Below are 19503 nucleotides of genomic sequence, written 5' to 3' on the forward strand. Positions count from 1 at the left end.
ACTGAAAATTAGAATGGCGAAGCCCTGTCGGGTGGGGAGACCCAGCTGGGGGGACGCCGTTACTAGGCAACCCTTAGCGTTTTCAACAGTCGCCGGGCATCCACTTCCCCGCCCACATTGCTAAGGGAATCGACGCCCCAACTCAGCCCTGCGTAAACCCGTGCGCTTTTGCGACATTGCCGCGCCGGTCGCTGCGTGCGCACCCTATGCCCCCACTCTCCGCCCCAACCGCCATTGCCTCGTGCCCGCGCTGGTCGGTTGGTGGCGCCTTTGTCCTACGGTGGGCAGGTGGGCCGAGGCGGAGGCGGCGGCGGCGGCGGGCCTGAGGCGAAGGAGCGTCCGGGATCCCGCCGCGCTGGTAGCGGTGAGTGCTGGGAAGCGGTGGCCGTCCGCCGAGGCGTTGGGCTGACGGGCAGACGGTTGAGGGAGACCCAGGCCGGATGGGGAGGCTGAAGCGGGAGGGCCTGCTTGACGCGCGGCCGCGGCTCCCTCCGGGTGCGCGCGGGGCTGCGCATGCCCGGTGCGGGACGCGGCCTCCTCTGGCTCTAGTCAGGCCCAGGCCCGGCCATTCCGGGAGGCCGGTGGTGGGCTCAGGTCCCGAGGCGCCGCGCCGCCCCGCAGCCGCCTCTCTGTGCGCGAACCGCCCCCACCCCCAGACTTCTCTGTAGGGTAGGGCTGCGCACCTCGCCCCCGTCTCACAATGGTGAAGTCGCTCGCCTGCGGGTCCTCGGCGAATCGGTGGCGCAGTCGGGATTCGAACCGGGGCGAGCCTGGCCGCCTCGTCCGGCGTGCTCCGTGGCGGGCTGCACGGTGCAGGGAACCAAGCGCTGTCCCAGATCGCCGCCGCCTCGCGGCCCCTTGACAGCATCCTTGAGGCGTCTCCTTGTCATGTGACAGCCCCCACCTATTTTATAACGCGGACCCCGGGCCCAGAGAACGGGGAAGGAAACTGGGCCGAGGTTACCCCGGAAATTAGCGCCACAGCCAGCGCCCCGACCTGTTGACTCTCCTATCTCGTGACCCATGGCACTTTCCACTTTGGGGTCCACCAGCCAGGGGCTTATTTTTTAGGGCGGCGTTCCCCAAATTCCAGGCTCTCGCGTTGCACCTTTTTGTCCGGGTACCATCTGTACTGCTGTTTATTTACCAAATGTTACCTTTTTCCCTTTAAACTGACTCTTTTTTCCCCTTCTCAAATACATTTGTTTAAGGAGGAAACGTAAATCACAACCGTATAATGGAAGCCAGTTATTTTTCTAAATGCTCATAAATAAATAAATACCTATCTATTAAAATAAAAAGTGCGTCCTTGTTCCTCCTGAAATTATTCTGTACTCCACGCTTTGGGAAACGCTGCCCTAGGAGTATGAGGTTAATTGTCCTCCTGGCTTCGCTCTTTACACAGAATTTTCCCCTGAGGCAATAGCAGATTCTGTGAATTGACCCAGGATCTTGAGGGATGATAATTAATATTATCAGTGTTCTGGTTGTAAACTGTTCTGGTTATTGACTTGGAAGTGACAGTCGGGGGGAACTGCAGGAACTGTCGCCCAGGTGCACCTGACGTGCCTCCTCGGGTTTCCTGGAGCATTGTGGTGTGGTAGTTACCTGCCAGTTCATAAAAAGATGTTTCTGCAAACACTGATGGAGCATTTTGGGGTTTTGACAACTCGAGATTTAATGTTTTCTGTATGAGTCAGTCTGGGTGTGAAAACTAATCTTCAGTGTTGACTTTTTCAAACCAGTAAAGCCCGAACATTGGCATTATGGAGATTGCTTGGCTATTTGTTACCATGGGTTTCTTCCTTCATTCTGGTTGCTTTGCCTTTCTTTTAGTTCCAAATAGTCTTTGACCCCTGACAAAAAATCTTTTAACAGGCCCTGGCCGGTTGGCTCAGCGGTAGAGCGTCGGCCTGGCGTGCGGGGGACCCCGGTTCGATTCCCGGCCAGGGCACACAGGAGAAGCGCCCATCTGCTTCTCTACCCCTCCCCTTCTCCTTCCTCTCTGTCTCTCTCTTCCCTTCCCGCAGCCAAGGCTCCATTGGAGCAAGGATGGCCCGGGCGCTGGGGATGGCTCCTTGGCCTCTGCCCCAGGCGCTAGAGTGGCTCTGGTCTCGGCAGAGCGATGCCCCCTGGTGGGCAGAGCGTCGCCCCTGGTGGGCGTGCCGGGTGTAACCCTGTCGGGCGCATGCGGGAGTCTGTCTGACTGTCTCTCCCCGTTTCCAGCTTCAGAAAAATACAAAAAAAAAAAAAACTTAAAAAAAATCTTTTAACCTAAAATATAGAAACAGTGATTTTCCTTGTTGAATGTGCCAGAGAAACCATATTGCGAGGCCCGTTGTAAGTAATTCTTTAGGTTCAGGTTAGTGAATGTGTCCCATACCTACTGTAGACACCACACGGTTAAAGGAGGGATTGACAAATTTATAAGTCTTCTATTTGTAGTCTGTTCATAACTTTTGTTTTTGTGTGTGAGAGAGCACATTAAACATTGAAAGGTTTCTCTGAAAAGTTAACTCAGGCTATTCAAGGGTTTTTCCTCAGGTTGTGTGAAAAGTATTCCTTAGGATTGCTTTGGTATGAGCACGGTGTAGAACTTGCATAAGGCTAAGGAGTTTTCTCCACATTTCTAAGCAGCAGTCCTATGTAGAGAAGAAACGAAAATTTGGTTTTATTCAAGAGTCAGTTTCAGAACTTCAGCAAATGGAACCTCAAAAGCTAAGAATAAACATCTTTTGGAAAGGCTTTAGAAGTCTGATGAGAAAGTGCCTGATGGTTTCATTTTAAATAACCATTGCTAGCATTCTATCTCTATGACCTGCAGATGGCAGTACCTTTGTATGGCTTGTTACTACTGTGAGAATTGCTGAAATTCAGTTGTGCTTTTAAACATGGGAACCTTTGAAAGAAATAGATTCAATATTTTATTCCCTTCAGTTTTTGTTTTCGCCTCCTATGAAGAAGGAAATTTTTTAGATTTTTTTTTAATTTATTGATTTTAGAAAGGAAAGAGAGAGAAAGGCAGGGGAGAGGGAGGGACAGGAAGCACCCCCTCACAGTTGCCTCTCCTGTGTGCTTTGATGTGGCAAGCCAGGGGTCTCAAACCAGCAACCTCAGCATTCCAGGTTGGGGCCTTATCCCGTCTGCCACCACAGGTCAAGCGAAATGTCTATTTCTTAACTCAGTATTACCCTTAATGGTAATAGCATATGACCAGCAGTACATATGGTTTACAAGGCAGGTTTACAAAATACCAACTCATTTGCTCCTGTTAGTCATCTTTTGTGATAGGTAGACTGGTGTATTTATTATATCCTTTTTGCATATGAGGAAATAATGTCAAAGAGAAGTTAGATTTCTTGCTCAAATCACATATTTAGTAGAACTCAAGACATTGTTGAACATAAAAGGTCTAATGATCAAGCAAAATTGGGACATGTTGAGGCAAAGTAGTGTCCTTACTGCTCATTGTGTGTCATGTGGATGGATGTCCAGGAGTGGAAGATAGCATGATGCCTTTCTCAGTATCCTCCCATAAACATCTTGAAGTACCAGTGTTCCCCCAGTCTCACTACTCTTTCTGCTACATTTTGTTTCCTCTCTGTACCTGTGGTTTACTAATGAGTACTGGGTGTCTTTGAGACTAGTGTTTTTAAAGCCCAGTTAGCTTTTTGTACTGTGAATAGAACACACGTTTGTCTAAACCAGTGGTAGTCAACCTGGTCCCTATCGCCCATTAGTGGGCATTCCAGCTTTCATGGTGGACTGTAGTGGAGCAACCAAAGTATAAATAAAAAGAGAGATTTAACTATAGTAAGTTGTTTTATAAAGATTTATTCTGCCAAACTTAGCGAAAATCCAACATAAAGTACCTGATAAGTAATTATTATTATATGCTTTAACTTGCTGTAACTCTGCTTTATAAATTTTATAAAGTTACTTCCCTACTTTATAAATCACCATTACTGTGGAACTGGTGGGCAGTTAGAAAATTTTACTGCTAACAGAGATACAAAAGTGGGCGGTAGGTATAAAAACATTGACTACCCCTGGTCTAGACTATTTAACTTAAGCAGAGTTAAACTGTCAAGAAATTACAATGGCAGTGACCAATAGAAAGTAACCCTCTATGTTAGCCTCGTTAGTGAGAGACATTAATGAAAGGATCAGGGTAAGGCTGCTGTCTGAAACAGCAAGCAGCACATTAGGGAAATAGGAGGTACGCTGGCAGCTAAACATATAATACCAGCATGTCTGCTGCTTTCTCAGTGGTGGTTTTATTACCACCAGATATGAATATTTATAGGGATGGTCATTTTCATTCTTCATCCTATCACTAAAATAATAAAAGGTGATAGTCAACCAATTATTTTATGTTCAGAAATTGCCCTCAAAGAATCATATTGTTTTCAGTCCATAAAACTCTTTTTTCTCTTTATTTCATGCTCAAAACATTACTGTTGACCTATATAAAGACCAACAACTGCCTGACCAGGAGGTGGCGCAGTGGATAGAGCGTCGGACTGGGATGCAGAGGACCCAGGTTCGAGACCCCGAGGTCGCCAGTTTGAACACGGGCTCATCTGGTTTGAGCAAGAGCCCACGAGCTTGAACCCAAGGTCGCTGGCTCCAGCAAGGGGTTACTCGGTCTGCTGGAGGCCCATGGTCAAGGCACATATGAGAAAGCAATCAATGAACAACTAAGGTGTTGCAACACGCAACAAAAAACTAATGATTGATGCTTCTCATCTCTCCATTCCTGCCTGTCTGTCCCTATCTGACTCTGTCTCTGTAAAAAAAAAAAAAAAAAGATAATAGAGTAGTAGTTCCTAAGTACCTGCCAAGAATCACCCGAGGAACTTGTTAAAATACAGATTCCCAGGCTTCGTCATCAGATTCTAAAAGTTTGAGATAGTCTGGTAATCTGATTTGTAACCATCTTACCAAGTAGTGCTGATATATCTTCATTAAAGAACTGTGATGTGGAGAATGAAAAGAATATGTATATAAATGAGGATGGGGAATAGGGGAGTTGTCTAATAAGTATAAAGGGTTTTAGTTTTGCAAGACAAGAAAGTTCTAAAGATCTGTCACACAATAGTATGACTATACTTAACACTGCCGAACTGTATGTTTAAAAATGGTTGAAGATGATAGATTAAATGGTATGTTTTTTACCATAGTTATATATTAGAAAAAAATAAGGAAAGGTGGTTTGGTGTCTATTTCTTCCTGAACAGTGAGTTAAACTAATAGATCATCAGTTATTCATTACTGACTCCTCTGGCTATCAGTTCATTTTATATCCCTTAATTGAGCATAAAGTCATAACCTTTTAAGTGTTTTTCCCCACCTTTTCTCTTCAGTGTCAAACCAGTGATCCTTGAAGAACATTATAATAGTCGGTTTTTATTTTCTTTTCCATTTTTATTATTTTACCAAGAGAAAGTTAGAGGGACAGACAGACAGGAAGGGAGAGAGATTAGAAGCATCAACTCATAATTGCGTCACTTTAGTTGTTCATTGATGCTTTTTCATACGTGCCATAGAGCAGTGGTCCCCAACCCTGGGGCCACAGACCAGTACCAGTCTGTGGGCCATTTGGTACAGGTCTACAGAGAAAGAATAAATAACTTACATTATTTCCATTTTATTTATATTTAAGTCTGAACGATGTTTTATTTTTAAAAAATAACCAGATTCCCTGTTATATCCATCTAAGACTCACTCTTGACGCTTGTCTCGGTCAGGTGATACATTTATCCGTCCCACCCTAAAGGCCAGTCTGTGAAAATATTTTCTGACATTAAACTGGTCCATGTCCCAAAAAAGGTTGGGGACCATTGCCATAGGGGATCTCTAGCAGAGCCAGTGACCATGGGGTCATGTCTATGATCCCACACTCAAGCCGGCAACCTCGGGGTTTTGAACCTGGCTCCTCAGCGACCCAGGTCAACACTCTATCCATTGCACGATCACCTGTTCAGGTTACAGTGGTCAGTTTTTAAATGTCTTAGGTTTAAATACACCCTCCTCCCTTTTTTTGGATAATATGTGGACAATAAGCCTTCATTATCTAGCTCCACTGAGACGCTATTTATGGTAGTTCACTCAGTTCATAGCCTCCCACAGGCCCTCTTGCCACCAGTTTCTTCCTTTCCCATAGCAAAGGTTTTTTTGTGATCTAGTCTAACTCTGGTTTGTATCTGTAATTCCTCTTTATTTTTCTTCTCTCCCCCCATTCCCTGCATTAAACTTCCTATAGTATTTCTAATTTATTATGTCGTTCAAACCATGCCTTCACCTTGACATAGGGGAATGACTTCTTTCTGGTAAACTCCTACTCATCCTTCAAGACTTCATCTAAATGTTACTTTCAGGCCTTCCCTGCCTTCACCTCCCCCATTCTTCCGAGCCTCCTGCCTCCCCTGCCTTACACATAGCTAGGCCTTCATTATCTCTGCCATAATCACACTCAGATTATATTGTTATTATCTGTATACATGTGCCCCTCTCCTTTATTAAACAGTGAACTCCTTTAAGGTAGAGGCTTTAGCTTTTTTATTTCCATATATCTAAGGCCAAGTCAAGTGTGACACATAGTAGGCTTAGAAGTATTTGGAAAATTGATTATAAACTATCCTTTTCAGGTTCATTAATTTACTTCTCTAAGGGTCTCCACTTACATATAGTTCAGTTGAAATTTTTCCTGTTTTTAAATAAACCTATTTTAAGTTTTTTGTAGCTCAGACTTTTTTACTAGTTTGGATTAGCTCAACCCTTGTGAATCCAAATTAGTGAGTTTTTTCTCTTTGCTGATTTTCTCCTTGAATCAACAGAACTAATACAGGTAGACTGTTCAATATATCAATTTCAAAGAAATAAAGTGACTTACCTACCCCCCCCCCCCCCAGCATAGGACTAGAACTCGTATTTTCTGATCTAGGCAAGTGTTTTTTCCTCAAAACAAATGCAGAGGGCAGGAAGTTAAATTTTGGTAGAGAATTTTTGTCTGAAGATTTGAAGTGAATAGAATATCAGCAGCAAAAGCCCAGAGGCATTGTAGTTTGAGGGGATAGAAATGAAGTGGTAATTGAATAAGTAAATCCTACCCTCTTGGGTGTCTGCGTCACTTAAACATTGGCCTTTTCAGCTTCCATCAGCATTTGATCAGGGAGTACTGGCTACAATTTTCAAAATGGAAACCATTTCTTCCTACTCCCTGTTGGAGGCAGCATAGCATAATGTTTAAGCATTCTGGTTTCAGACAGATCTGGATTTGAGTCCTAGCTCTGCCTCCTGATTATCGTGTGACCTCATATAAGTCACTTGATTTCTCTAAACCTCAGATTTTCTCATTTGCAAAGTTAAAATCATAGTAGTACTTAACTCTCCAAGAGTTGTTGAAAGGATTGGATGAGATAATACATATAATGTCTTCAATAAAGGCTCTAGGACAGAGTAAGCATCTTGTAAAAATGTTATTTCCCCATTTCTGTTCCCAGGAGTAATATTCTAATAGAGTGAAAGGTATAATAATTATTTTAACTAGACAATAAAAGATGTAATCAAATATGAAGAGAAGTGTAGTTTTCAAAGTGGACTTAAAGGATAAAGCAGAGCATTCTCATTTTTTTTTTTTACAGTATAATTCATTGTAATATCCCTAATGTTATACTATACAATCAAAGTCATCATCATAAATACAGTTTAAGTGAGAAGTCCTGTTCTTGCCACTCCCAATTTTTGGGAGTTTAATATGTGCTATCTACTGTCCTGTCAGTATGGTTTTCAAAGTGGCATTATCTTTATCATGTATTTACAATTTAGTGATACCTAATTGTTGCTTGGTTTTCAACTAACCCTTTTGAGAAGTTTTATGTCATTTGTAATCACTTACTGAAATTGTATAGGCTTCTGGATTCATTCAGCAGCCGGTGGTGGTACTGTCACTAAGTGTTGTAGTTCATATGCACTTGTTTAGAATAGGTCACCATTGTAATAGCCTGGAGTATAAAAATTGGTCTTAAGGTAAAGAAGAGTTATTTTATGATAGCACAATCAAAAAATAGAGCAGAGCAGTTTTTGGTACTGTGAATGAAACATGCATGTTTGTTTATAACATTATCCAAAGACCATTGTGTAAACCTTGTCTGGCATATTAGTCTAAAATAAAATTGTAAATTAGGCATTGTGTTTTTCTTAGGGAGTTTTTTTTACCCAATTCTTTTGTGCTTTAAAACAGCTCTGCCAGTTCTCGTATAACATCATTTTTTCTAAGTTATTTTCTGGGGGTTTTTTCCTTTTATATAAATCCTTTCAGTTGGTACTAGTTTTCTGTCAGAAAAAAAAAAAATCCTTATTTGAGAAGTGCTTTGAACTGTTTTCAGAATACCATTTGGAAATTATAAATATTCAGGCCAAGGTTAAATACTTAATGGTGATAGTGATTTTGAATGGCATCCACATTGCTGATATAATTAACACAATATAGAAATATCAGCCAAGCTGAGGTAGAAGAGATACTAAGAGACTGACATTTGGTCTTAAGAGTATTTAGCTGGAGCAGGAGGAGATAGAAGCACCATTTCTTCCCTTTTTCATGAGGAAATGTTCCACCTCTCTTTGGAGATTCCCACATTGCCACTAACTTCTTCACTAAATTCTCCAATTATAGGTCCCCATCTAATGTTCAGAAAGGTTCCCAATTTGTCTTTTTTCCTCTTATCCTTTACATTAACATTATTTCTATGTCTTTGTGGTAGCTTATTTATTTCTGTAAGGATTAAGGAGAAAAATAATCTTATTCAACTAATTAACACAAAAGTACCCTTCATGGCCTGACCTGTGGTGGCACAGTGGATAAAGCGTCGACCTGGAAATGCTGAGGTCGCTGGTTCAAAACCCTGGGCTTGCCTGGTCAAGGCACATATGGGAGTTGATGCTTCCAGCTCCTCCCCATCTTCTCTCTCTGTCTCTCTCTCCTTTCTCTCCCTCTCTGTCTCTCTCCCTTTCTCTCTCCTCTCTAAAATGAATAAATAAAATTTAAAAAAAAATTTTTTTTTAAAAGTACCCTTCACCAGTTCCAATATTTGCATTTTCAAAGATAAAACTTGTTCAAATGAACTTCCAACCTCCTACTGATGAGTTTTTAAATTATATGACAAAACATTTAGATGGGGCAAATGTTTAGGTAGACTCCCTAAAGTTATTTGTACTTTTGGTAGCTCCTTTATTCTTCCTGTATTCCTGAATTCATAGGTTTTCCAAAAGTTCTCTTTGCATATAGGTTAGAAATTTTTGTGTGTGGGGATTGGTATTTTTGACAGTTTTGTTTTCATAACTAACTGAAAACCCCCACAACCCTGTGCTGACCTGAGCAGTCAGTCCTCTTTCCTCTTGAATGGCAGTGGGATTATCAAGTTTTTCCAGGTCTTATTTTCTCCATATCTCACCCAAAATTGAGCTTTAAGGAACTCTTTAAACAAAATCTCTTGCACACAACACTAAAAGTTTACCAAGTCCTAAACTTATAAAAATGGCCTGGGAAAGTTGTTTGTTTTTGTTTTGTTTTTTTGCAGAAGAAATATAAACCACACCATTCAAGTGTAATTGATCTGGACTACTCAGTGAAGATAGATACTAGGAGGAAGCAAATTACACTCACAGTGGTTTAAAGAGATATCTTGAATTTTTAAATAATATTGTAAATAATTTCCCCCAGATTTTACCAACTTCAAAGTAAAATGTTTACCTCCTTCATTCTGATTGGAACCAGTTTTTCTCCAAACATATATAATTCATGCCTACTTTGGTCTTCCCCAGTCCTATGTGTAGGCACTCACAGAACTGGATATAACTATACCGTATAATAGTCCTTTTTATATGATATGGGCAAATTATATAGTATTAATAAAAACTTACCAATTAAAGTAATAGCACATGCTCTACTATATTCTCACCGAGATGTTAGCCAAGACAAGTCAGAGTTTAGATGAGTGTTCTTTACTCACAAGACCATTTCATAACATTTGGAACTCTGCTAGAAAATATAGGACTTATTTAAAAGAAACCTATACACCACTACCCCCCAGTGTATTTCAGAGATACTTTGAAAATTACTTAAATAGCCAAAGACATCACATTTCTCTCTAATCATAGTCACCCTATATTAGAAAGCACTACAAAGTAAGTGAGCACACTAGGTCAGTAGGCCCTTCTAAACCTGAACATATATATATAAAAGAACTAGGTATTTTCTATAAGGACTAACATTTGTAATATGTGATTCAGATGTTAGTGTATATGTAAATTGTGAAAGTGCCACATTCTGTATCAAAGCCATGATTAGCTATTACTGGCCAAGTCCTACATAGAAAATATTTTCTAGTTTTTTAAAAATAGAGGGATTATAGCCTGTGTCTGCTTAATTGAAAAGGAAGGTAAGAGACAATTTAGAATCTGCTTCTCTGGCTATTTAGATTTAGTTTCGTCAAAGCCATTCTTCTCCTAGGCATAATGGAAAGAGAGTTCTGTCTTAAAATGGAATTGAAGATTGTTCTCACTTGAACGGGCTCAAAAGTTGTCAGCATGGCAGGGTAAAGTCTATACCAGCCCTCTTAAGTTTTTTTTTTTTGTTATTACTGTGGTCTTTCATGTGATAGGACTCTGGTTAGAATTATTTTAGTATGTAATTATTTTTAAGCTCTCTAATTATGTGAGTGCTATTTAATACCCTTTAATGTTATTAGATACAATATCAATTGCATAATATGGAACAAGGGCAACAGAATTACACTGTAGCAGGAAACAGTTTTATTTCTCAACTAAAGTATGAAAACTTTAATGCATTGATACATCTTTAAATCATTAAATTGTCAGGTGTTATCTTTTGGGCATAGATTGGTACATTTCTTTAGATACATCATCAGTTCTTTAAGTTTATATGACTCTCCCTTACCTAGTTGTATATGCCAGACTTCTATAATGAAAATTTATGAGGAGTGTTTTATTACCTGACCCTACTATACCAAATGCCAATTCTTATTCTCAGGTACTTATCTATGAGGATCATAGATGTTAACATGACATATACTTTATTTTTAAAAAACTTAATCCATTTCTTTCCTACATCTCATTCTGGAAGAGTCTATCCAATGGAATACAACACAAGGAACACTAAAAGGAGGCCCTGCTTCATGGACTATTGGAAGTTTCAAGACAATGGAGTGCAGCTCTTACGTCTTTATAACATTAAATGGAATTACTTGCCTTTGGTTTTTTGTTTCGTTTTGGGGGTTTTTTAATACTCCCCCCCCCCCACTCTTCCCCTTTTCCAAAAAGAACCTTCCCCTTTTGGAGGGGCAGGTGTTAGATTTAGGGCTTGGCAAAGTGTTAAATCTTGACATAATCAGTTTCACACAAATTATGTGTTAGCTAGGAAAACTGTGAGGATATTTCTTACCAAGACATGACAATGTACTGCCGTAACTTAATAAAAACTGACCAAGTGACAGTGTCTGCTGAATGGATTTTCTTACACCATCTGGTTGTCATTGTAGTTCTTTTGTTGTTGCTTTCATTTGAAATGTGCTGATGATCTTGTTTTTATTCCGTAGCATTGAACAGATGGGTTGATTATTCTTTTCAGATATTAATAAGGCAGCGGAAAGAAGAAATATGAATACGGCTCCATCAAGACCCAGCCCCACACGAAGGTAAAGTACCCTGAAGCAGTGAGTTACGTTGGGAGAGTTGGGCTCTGGGGAGTTAAGCCCAACCTCGTACATCAAGGGTCTTTTCTTCCCCCCAACAAATCAGAAATACTCAAGCAAACAATAAGAACGTGAACCATGTGTGAAGGGCCTTGCTGCTGTTTTAAAAACATGCATCAGGAGATGCAGAGGAAGCTTTGTGTTATCTGTGGCAAACCCAGCAAGTTCAGCTTGCAACATGAGTTGCAGGCGATTGAAGAGGATAAACCTCTGTCCCCAGCTCACGTGTCAATGGGAGCCTCCACAGCAGGAGTGCCCTAGGGTCGTTGGTGTGCGCCATGCTGCACTGCAGCGGGCAGCAGAGATTCGACACTTCATTCCAAATGGCTGCCAGTCCAGATGTTAACCCAGGTTTGCGGAAAACGCTGCTTGAGAGATCGCTGTTGCGCCTGTGCTGCAGACCCCTGTTTGCTCGCATGCTTGGGTTATCTACTGAGGGGAAATAAAAAGGGCAGAAACACTCCCTCTCAAAAGTCTCCCTTTTTCTTAGCTGTCCTGGAAATCAAAGGCATTTTCCCCAACACAGTCTTTCTTCCGGCATATGCAAAAGACAGAATCCTGACGTGTACCCTGGAGATATGCATTAAATTGGCCCCTTCCTACAAAGAAGAGCGATACACTATTAATGTTACTATATACACCAAAGATGAGTATATTGTGTCCAAAGTGTCTGGCCCCATAACAGCACACAGGTGGATGCAGTATAGTATATGCGGTTTTGTGTGGAATGCAGACAGATTTCATATCTGGTGTCTCTTCATGGCCCAAGTGGATACTTAGTGTGGATTTTGCCTTTGTCCCTAAGTAAAAATGCCCACTTTCCACAGTAAACTGTTATTTCCTGCAATGAACTGAACACTGCTGATTACAAGAATCCTAGTCTGTACTGGTAACTCCACAGGTCACCTGGGAAGTACCCAACTGATCACTTACACATAACATACAGCTATCCTTTGGGGGAAAAACACCTTTTGTTACTTGCTTATAGGAAAGAATGGCTGCTATATGTTTGGTATATATGCCCCACTTGGATGTGAAGGGTGGGTATTTTCTAAACTACCAGGAATAGATCACACATGTCTGCTACAGAGTTCACATAGACCATAGGGGCAATGTAATGCTGCCAATATCAGTTGGATTCTTTGAGCACTCTGCCTGGGCAGAGGAGTTGAATCTGATACCACCACTGCAGCTGTCAGCTGGATGCCCTGGTCTCACTGCAGAAGTAAGCATATACACTGGTATACTCTGTTGACTCTAACACTATAAGGAATACCACCAGCAGCTTGTAGGTAAATACTTTGTTGATTGATTTTGTATGTTTGAGTATCCTGAAGAACATAAACAGCTGCTACAGAACTTCCAACAGTTCATTTAATATCTGCTTCCATTATGCTGTATCTAACTGTGCTGCAGATTTTGAGCAATCCAATCTGTGTTGTATCTCAGTGCTCCAATAAACTTAGAATACAAGTGGCTAAGAATTTGCATCTAATGGTCAGAACTATGGAGCTACCATTGGAAGCTGTGGTTGCCAAATGGCTTGAAAGGAGGCATGGTGCGTATCTATTTCCGAGAATCTGTGTGTGTTGCCGAACTGGGTAGCTCACCAGGAGGAGTGTGAAATTGGTAATTATAAAGACACTCCACTAGTAAATCTTTCCCCCACTCGGTTGTCCCCAGGGTGTTTATCATCCCTGGGTTGTGTTGTCTGTGTGTTTCGGCAGACAAAGGGTGGGGGTGCACGTTGCAGAATACAGTCATTTCTGTTCTGCTATGAATTGAGAATATTTTATGTCGTCCTATTAATGGTACTTAACCAAATGATTTTAATGTTCCAACTGATTGTAGCTTTTAACAAACATTGCCAATGTTGGGAAAACAACCAACACCCCTGGTTGCAATCCAGTATAACCATTGCCAGGGCTTTAAATTAAGATTAATTTTATACTAAGCTGAAATGGAACTCCATAATTTCATCTGTAATGGAAGAAATAACTTTATGCCTTCTTTATTAAATACCCCCCCCAAAAATACAGACAACATTGTAGGGGGCCTTTTAAAATGTTCTCCTTACCAGATATATAAATAAAATGTCACTTTTATATACTTTTTAAAATACCACCTTCCTCAGAAATAAATTTTTAAAGGAGGTTGTGTAGGATGTGGATAAGACAGTACTTTATTTATAGTCAATAAGAGGGACAGCTAGGCTAATTCATTCCATTGAGAATCAGTCTTCCCCTTGGTGATACGTCCCTCACTGTGTTCCTCAGCATGTTATTTAATATGCAGTGTCATACAGTCATGGTTCATAAGGTTCGGGGAAGAGGGATGTTCACATTTAGTAAAATGTGTTCTGAGCCTCATCTAAAACCTGAGCAAAGAGTCCTAGTTTTTTATCTTTAAAAATAATTTTAAAATACTAAAACCAGATTAATTGTAAACACTGTATTTAAAATAGGACATTAACATTTTGATCATTTTGCCCTGTTAATACATTATCTCTTAAGATACTAATAAGGGTAGGAATAAAATGCAGTAAGTAGGCAAGTGGGTGAATGGTTATCCTGGAAGGGGCTGATCATTTCTCTGAGGGTGAACACTGGATATCAGTCTTTAGGTACATGCCTCCAGTCAGAGCCTTGATTTACAAATGTACCAGTAGGTTGACAACAACAAACTGCTTTCATTTGACAACCCTAATTTTTTTATGTGCCCCCAGCCATGGGGAATGAATGCATTGTTCACGGGAGAAAATCACTGTACCTATGACAAGTATTTCCCTTAAGTTGTACCTTTACGTGTTCAGTACTACTTTTAAATTGTTTTCAAGCATGCTGGCAAGACCTTTGTAACACCTTATATTGCTGGACTTTAACCTTGAGTGTCAAAACACCTCGTATCTTTGGGAGTTTTCACAGGATTATCACCTCTTCAAATGTCTCTGTAAACCACAGTACTGCTGGCATTGCTCTCTGTTCAGTAATGTGCCTCCCTAATGACTCCAGCTGTCAGTGTGTAATTCTGATGATATTGGCCCAGCCAAGCACAGAACTTTGCATCAGAGATCCCTGCTCTGGATCAAATTTCAGCCCAAATTCTCATCATTTAACCCTTGGACCACTTCATTGACTCCTTTGAGTATATTACTTAGTTACCACGCAAGTTTGCCTAGCATTGATGCTAGACGTTAGGCCTTCTTCAGAGACTGGGCCATGAGTCTGGTTGTACCTCAGACATACTCAATTTCCATCTGTAACTCAGCACCTTGAAAATCCAGGTCCTGAAGCATACCGCTATGCAAGTGAGACTCTTATTTCCTCATCCTTCTATATGACCTGAAGAAGAGCAAATGGAATTAATTTATCTGCATCAAAAGCTCTGCAGAAAGTTTCCCCCATATTTTTGTTAAAAGATTTTAGGCCTGGTACCTATGTGGTGAAAGTCATCAGGGACTAGGTTCATCTGAAATAACCTAACTGTAGACAGGTTTCTTATATGGCTGAGATGATTTCTACCTATCCACTGTGTTAATTCCTTTGATAACTGCTTGCTCCTTGCATGTGAGATGGTCCTAGCTCTAGGTGGGCCTCACAATTAAAGATTCCAGGCTGTGATTACCTCTGCACTGACACCTAAGAAGAGCCATCAGTTCTCAGCAAGTGCCATCTCGACCAACAAAAATGTCATATTTGTCCTTGAGAAAACCATCAGTGTGTTTCCTAGGGAGAAGCTTGAGCACTTAGAAAATTTGGATCTGTGAGGTATATCTATCTCATTGCACCTTATATCCTACATGCACCTAATGGCAAAATTCTGCACAAGTCTGTTGTCTCCATTTCCGACAGAACCATGGAGCCATCATGGTGGGGAATCAGCATCACACAGCAGCTAGCCATTTAGGTAATTATATTTGTGGACAGTATTTGTGACAGAAGAATGAAGAGCTGATGTAGGATTTTTTTTAGGAGGAGAAAAAGGCTGGACCTCTCAAGGGAAATATCACAGTGAACTAAAAGAAGATGTTGACAAAGAAAAGGACAAAGGCCTTCCTTCCTGACCTTCTGTACAACCAAGGCCAAAGAACACCATCCTGGGCTTGAGGTTTCAGCTTCTGACCAAATACCAGCTCAAAGCCCCTCACAGTATTCAAGATGATCATCTATCAGTTCTTACTCTGTAGGCTCTCAAATGATCTGTACACTATCCCTGAAGTCCCCAAAAAGAAAAGCAGTTCTACCAGAAGAAGCTCATCATTTGCCACCTGAACCATGTGTGGCTTTTTCCTTCACCTACCTCTCCCTTACCTCTCAAATGTTTTCAAATGATGACTACATTTCTCTCAAGGCAAAGAGCATTTGACAGTTTTGCCCCTGCTGAATGATGAGGAATATATAACAGAATTTTAGTAGTGTTTGTCACTTGCCTTTAGTTTGTGGACTCTGGTGCTGAAGTTTATTTAACCCCTTTTTGGTTTCATTTTAGCCTCTGATACCTGAGGGTACACTGCATTTGGTCTCCAGTAAAACACCTCTGGTGCCATGGGATGATCTTTTGAAGCTTATTATGCTTCAGAAACTTGCTTCTAACCCACTTGTTATCTGAGGTCAAGCATCTCATTCAGCAGGCTTCCTCCTTGTGGCATACTGAGTCCTGCACACTGTATCACCCTTTTGGTAGCTGGTTCTTGCTCTCAGAAAGCTCTTGGGGCCAGCAGCAGGAGCCCTTGTTGGGAGGCCTTTTGTCCTGGAGAAGTGCTTTGTTTGGGTCCTAAAGTGACCCTAAGGGGTTTTTGTTTTGTTTTTGTCTTCTCAGGAACAGCAGTCTGTCATACTACTCATCTTTTGGAGAAAGGGAAAAAGCTTTCCTTCTCATTTTAGAGAATTACCATCTTCTCTGTTCCTACTTCCACCACTCCTTTGGTTCTTTTCCCCCTTATGAATATCAGCTCTTCTACATTTTTACCCAGAGAGCAATTGAGGGGAATTAGTAGTTGTGTTGCATATGGACTTCAGATTCATTGAGGGAAGGTGGGGGGGTGCTTGTCTTCTCAAACTGGAAGCATGAACCCAGGCTTTGGAATTTAGGGTAATGGTCAACCTACAGGGATGGCCTCTGACAGGTAAGTAAGGTGTTTTAGTGGATTCAAAAGAATGAGAACCAATTGGCATTTATAATTATCCTGAGTCTGAATAATGTATTGTGTGACATGGTGTTCTTATCTGCATCCCTATCCCCATTTCTATCAGCCCAAGGTTTTGTGTGTGGTCTGTGGTCTGTCAGACTCATGATCTCTCTCAGCCCTGATTGCCAAGAACACTTGAAATCTGATTCCACCACTAATAACTACTTCTAACTGTTCCCCAAGGCAGGTTTATATGCCGATCATTAATCCAAAAATACTTTACAGTTGTTCCTTCCCATTGGATTCTGAGTGTTTGCCCACACTATACACTATGTCAGATGTTATACATGTTAGGAGGATTATATGACATAATAAGGAAAATTGAGGTAAGAAGCTTGGTTAGTTACTACTTTATTCTAATAGAGAAATGTTTAGCTGTCCTCATTTAAATCCCCTAGTATCCCATATGTTTGCTCCCACAAATCAGGAGTTCTTGTGAGCCTTAATGTGACAAGGACTTTTCATAGAAGCAAAATTGTCACTTAAATTGGTTTTGCTATGTCCTAAATGAACTTGGGGTTTTCTACCAAGCTGATGGTATTTTGATGAATGCCTAACATGTAACCATACTGGATGACAAAAGTATCAGCAAAACATGGTTCCTGCTCTTGAGAGGCTTACAGTTCATTCGAACAATTCATTAAACACTTTACTGAACGACATGCTGTATCCTAGGGATTCAGAGCCTCCTGCTGTTTACTAGGAGGGCCATGTAAACAAATAATTACAGAACCATGTGATAAGTGCGGTCATAGAAATATGTGCCAGAGCAAGAGTCATTCAGTGTGTTTATGGAGCATCTGCGTGCCGGATACAGTGGGGTTTATAGTGGAGAGTCACTGATAGTCCTTGCCCTCGTGGACTTACAGTCTAGTAGGGTGGACAGACATGAAGAAAGTGCTATGAGAGGATGTGGCCATGATTTAGGGGCAGAGGATAAACTTTTAAAATAACAAAATGAGGGAGTAAAATATTCATGCTGAGACCTAGAAAATGAATATGCATCCCTGCATGCCTGCTGCTCAAGTAAAGGCATCAGGGAAAGCCTTGGATAGCTAGAGCCAGTATGAAAGAAACCTTGGATAGAAAGGCCAGTATGGCAAGAGCGTGGCAAACTAGGGAAAGGGTGAGACAAAGTTGGAGAAGATAAGAGCCAAGACCATGTGGGATCTTATTAGCATTAGAGATTTTAGATTGAATTCTAAATACTGTGAGAAACTAGTGAAGGATTTTAGATGTTTAAAAGATCATTAGCATAATCTCAAGAAAGACTAGAAAAAAGACAAGAGCAGACATGGGGAAACTACTTTAGGAGCCCTTTGCTCTGGTTTTAGGGAGAGATGATTATAGGTTAACCTTCAGTGGTACCAGTGCAGGTAAAGAAATGTATATCATACCAGTGCAGGACAGAATGGATATCAATTTCAGAGAAAGAATGAATGAAATTTGGAAATGTGGTTGGAAGAGGGGAAGACATCCAGTTTCCTGGCTTGAGTGACTGAGTAGATACATGTAGCATTTATTGAGATGGATAGGACTGGAGGAGGAGCAGATTGATTAGGGAAGATGAAGAGTTCAGGGCAGGCTTTATGGAGGAGGTGATACTTAATGTGGGCCAAACAAGACATTTTCATAAAAAGGTGAGTACCAGGTCAAGATGAGTAATAGAAATAGTAAGTGCTCTAAGAAGAGTTGAACAGGAGGAGATCAGCAGTTACTAAGGAGATTAGAGAAGATTTCTTGGAAGACCTGGGGCATGAACTGGCCTGTGAGGATTGGGTGATACTTGGGTTAGTGCAGGAAAAATATATAACCAGAAATAGTGAGATATGTCATGTGAATTGTAAGAGCAGCTTAAGTGAAACTGAGAAAGGTGAATAAGGAAATTGAGAAGTAATAGTTGGAAAGAGGCCGTGTTTGTTAGGGAGGAGTGCCCAGAAGTACAATAGGCTGTGATTGGTAACGTGATAATTTGGGTGGTTAATCTGGCTTTTATGTATTGAATGAATTGAAATCAGGAAGCTTGGTTTTTGGAAACTTTTTGATACCTGCACAAGGATTTGGATTGAACTTAGAAATCCAGTGAAAAGGAGAAACAAACAGGATTCAAGTACTAAATGGAGATAGGGAAGGGAGAGTCAAAGTTAACTTGCAAGAACTTAAACCTTGGGAAATGGGAAGATGATTTTTGGCAGAAGTGAAAATGTCAGGAATGGAACTGAGTGGGTTGAATAAGAAGTTAATTTTAGATATGTTGAGGTTACATTTCTAGTGGAGTGGAATGTCTCATGATGAATATTGAATCAGAGTAGGCCAAACATATCTGTGACTTCAAACACTTGGCAAAATGGAATGGGATGCTTCATAAACCTCATTGAGAGAGATCACTACTCAGTAACTATGTTGAGAACCCAACAAACTGAGTGTTCTTATGCTTCACTGTATGTATCATATTGTCCTTTTTCTTTATTCCCTTAATTTCATTGTCCTGCTAGATATTTTAAGTGAAGTTTTCTGCACTTCAACAACACTTCCTTTGAT

General features: G+C 40.9%; 1 protein-coding gene across 2 annotated transcripts in view; it reads left to right on the forward strand.

The window, feature by feature from the left end:
- The first annotated feature begins 233 nt into the window (after positions 1-233).
- The window catches only part of NCOA5 (nuclear receptor coactivator 5), a 31108-nt gene continuing 11838 nt past the window's right edge, over positions 234-19503 (forward strand). For both annotated transcript variants that reach the window (XM_066387637.1, XM_066387638.1), the window contains exons 1-2: positions 234-364; positions 11651-11717. In XM_066387637.1, coding sequence (XP_066243734.1) covers positions 11680-11717 — 38 coding nt within the window. In that variant the 5' untranslated portion in view covers positions 234-364; positions 11651-11679. The remainder of the gene's footprint in view (positions 365-11650; positions 11718-19503) is intronic.

Source organism: Saccopteryx leptura, chromosome 5 (assembly GCF_036850995.1).
Source record: "Saccopteryx leptura isolate mSacLep1 chromosome 5, mSacLep1_pri_phased_curated, whole genome shotgun sequence".
In the NCBI taxonomy this organism is placed as follows: Eukaryota; Metazoa; Chordata; class Mammalia; order Chiroptera; family Emballonuridae; genus Saccopteryx; species Saccopteryx leptura.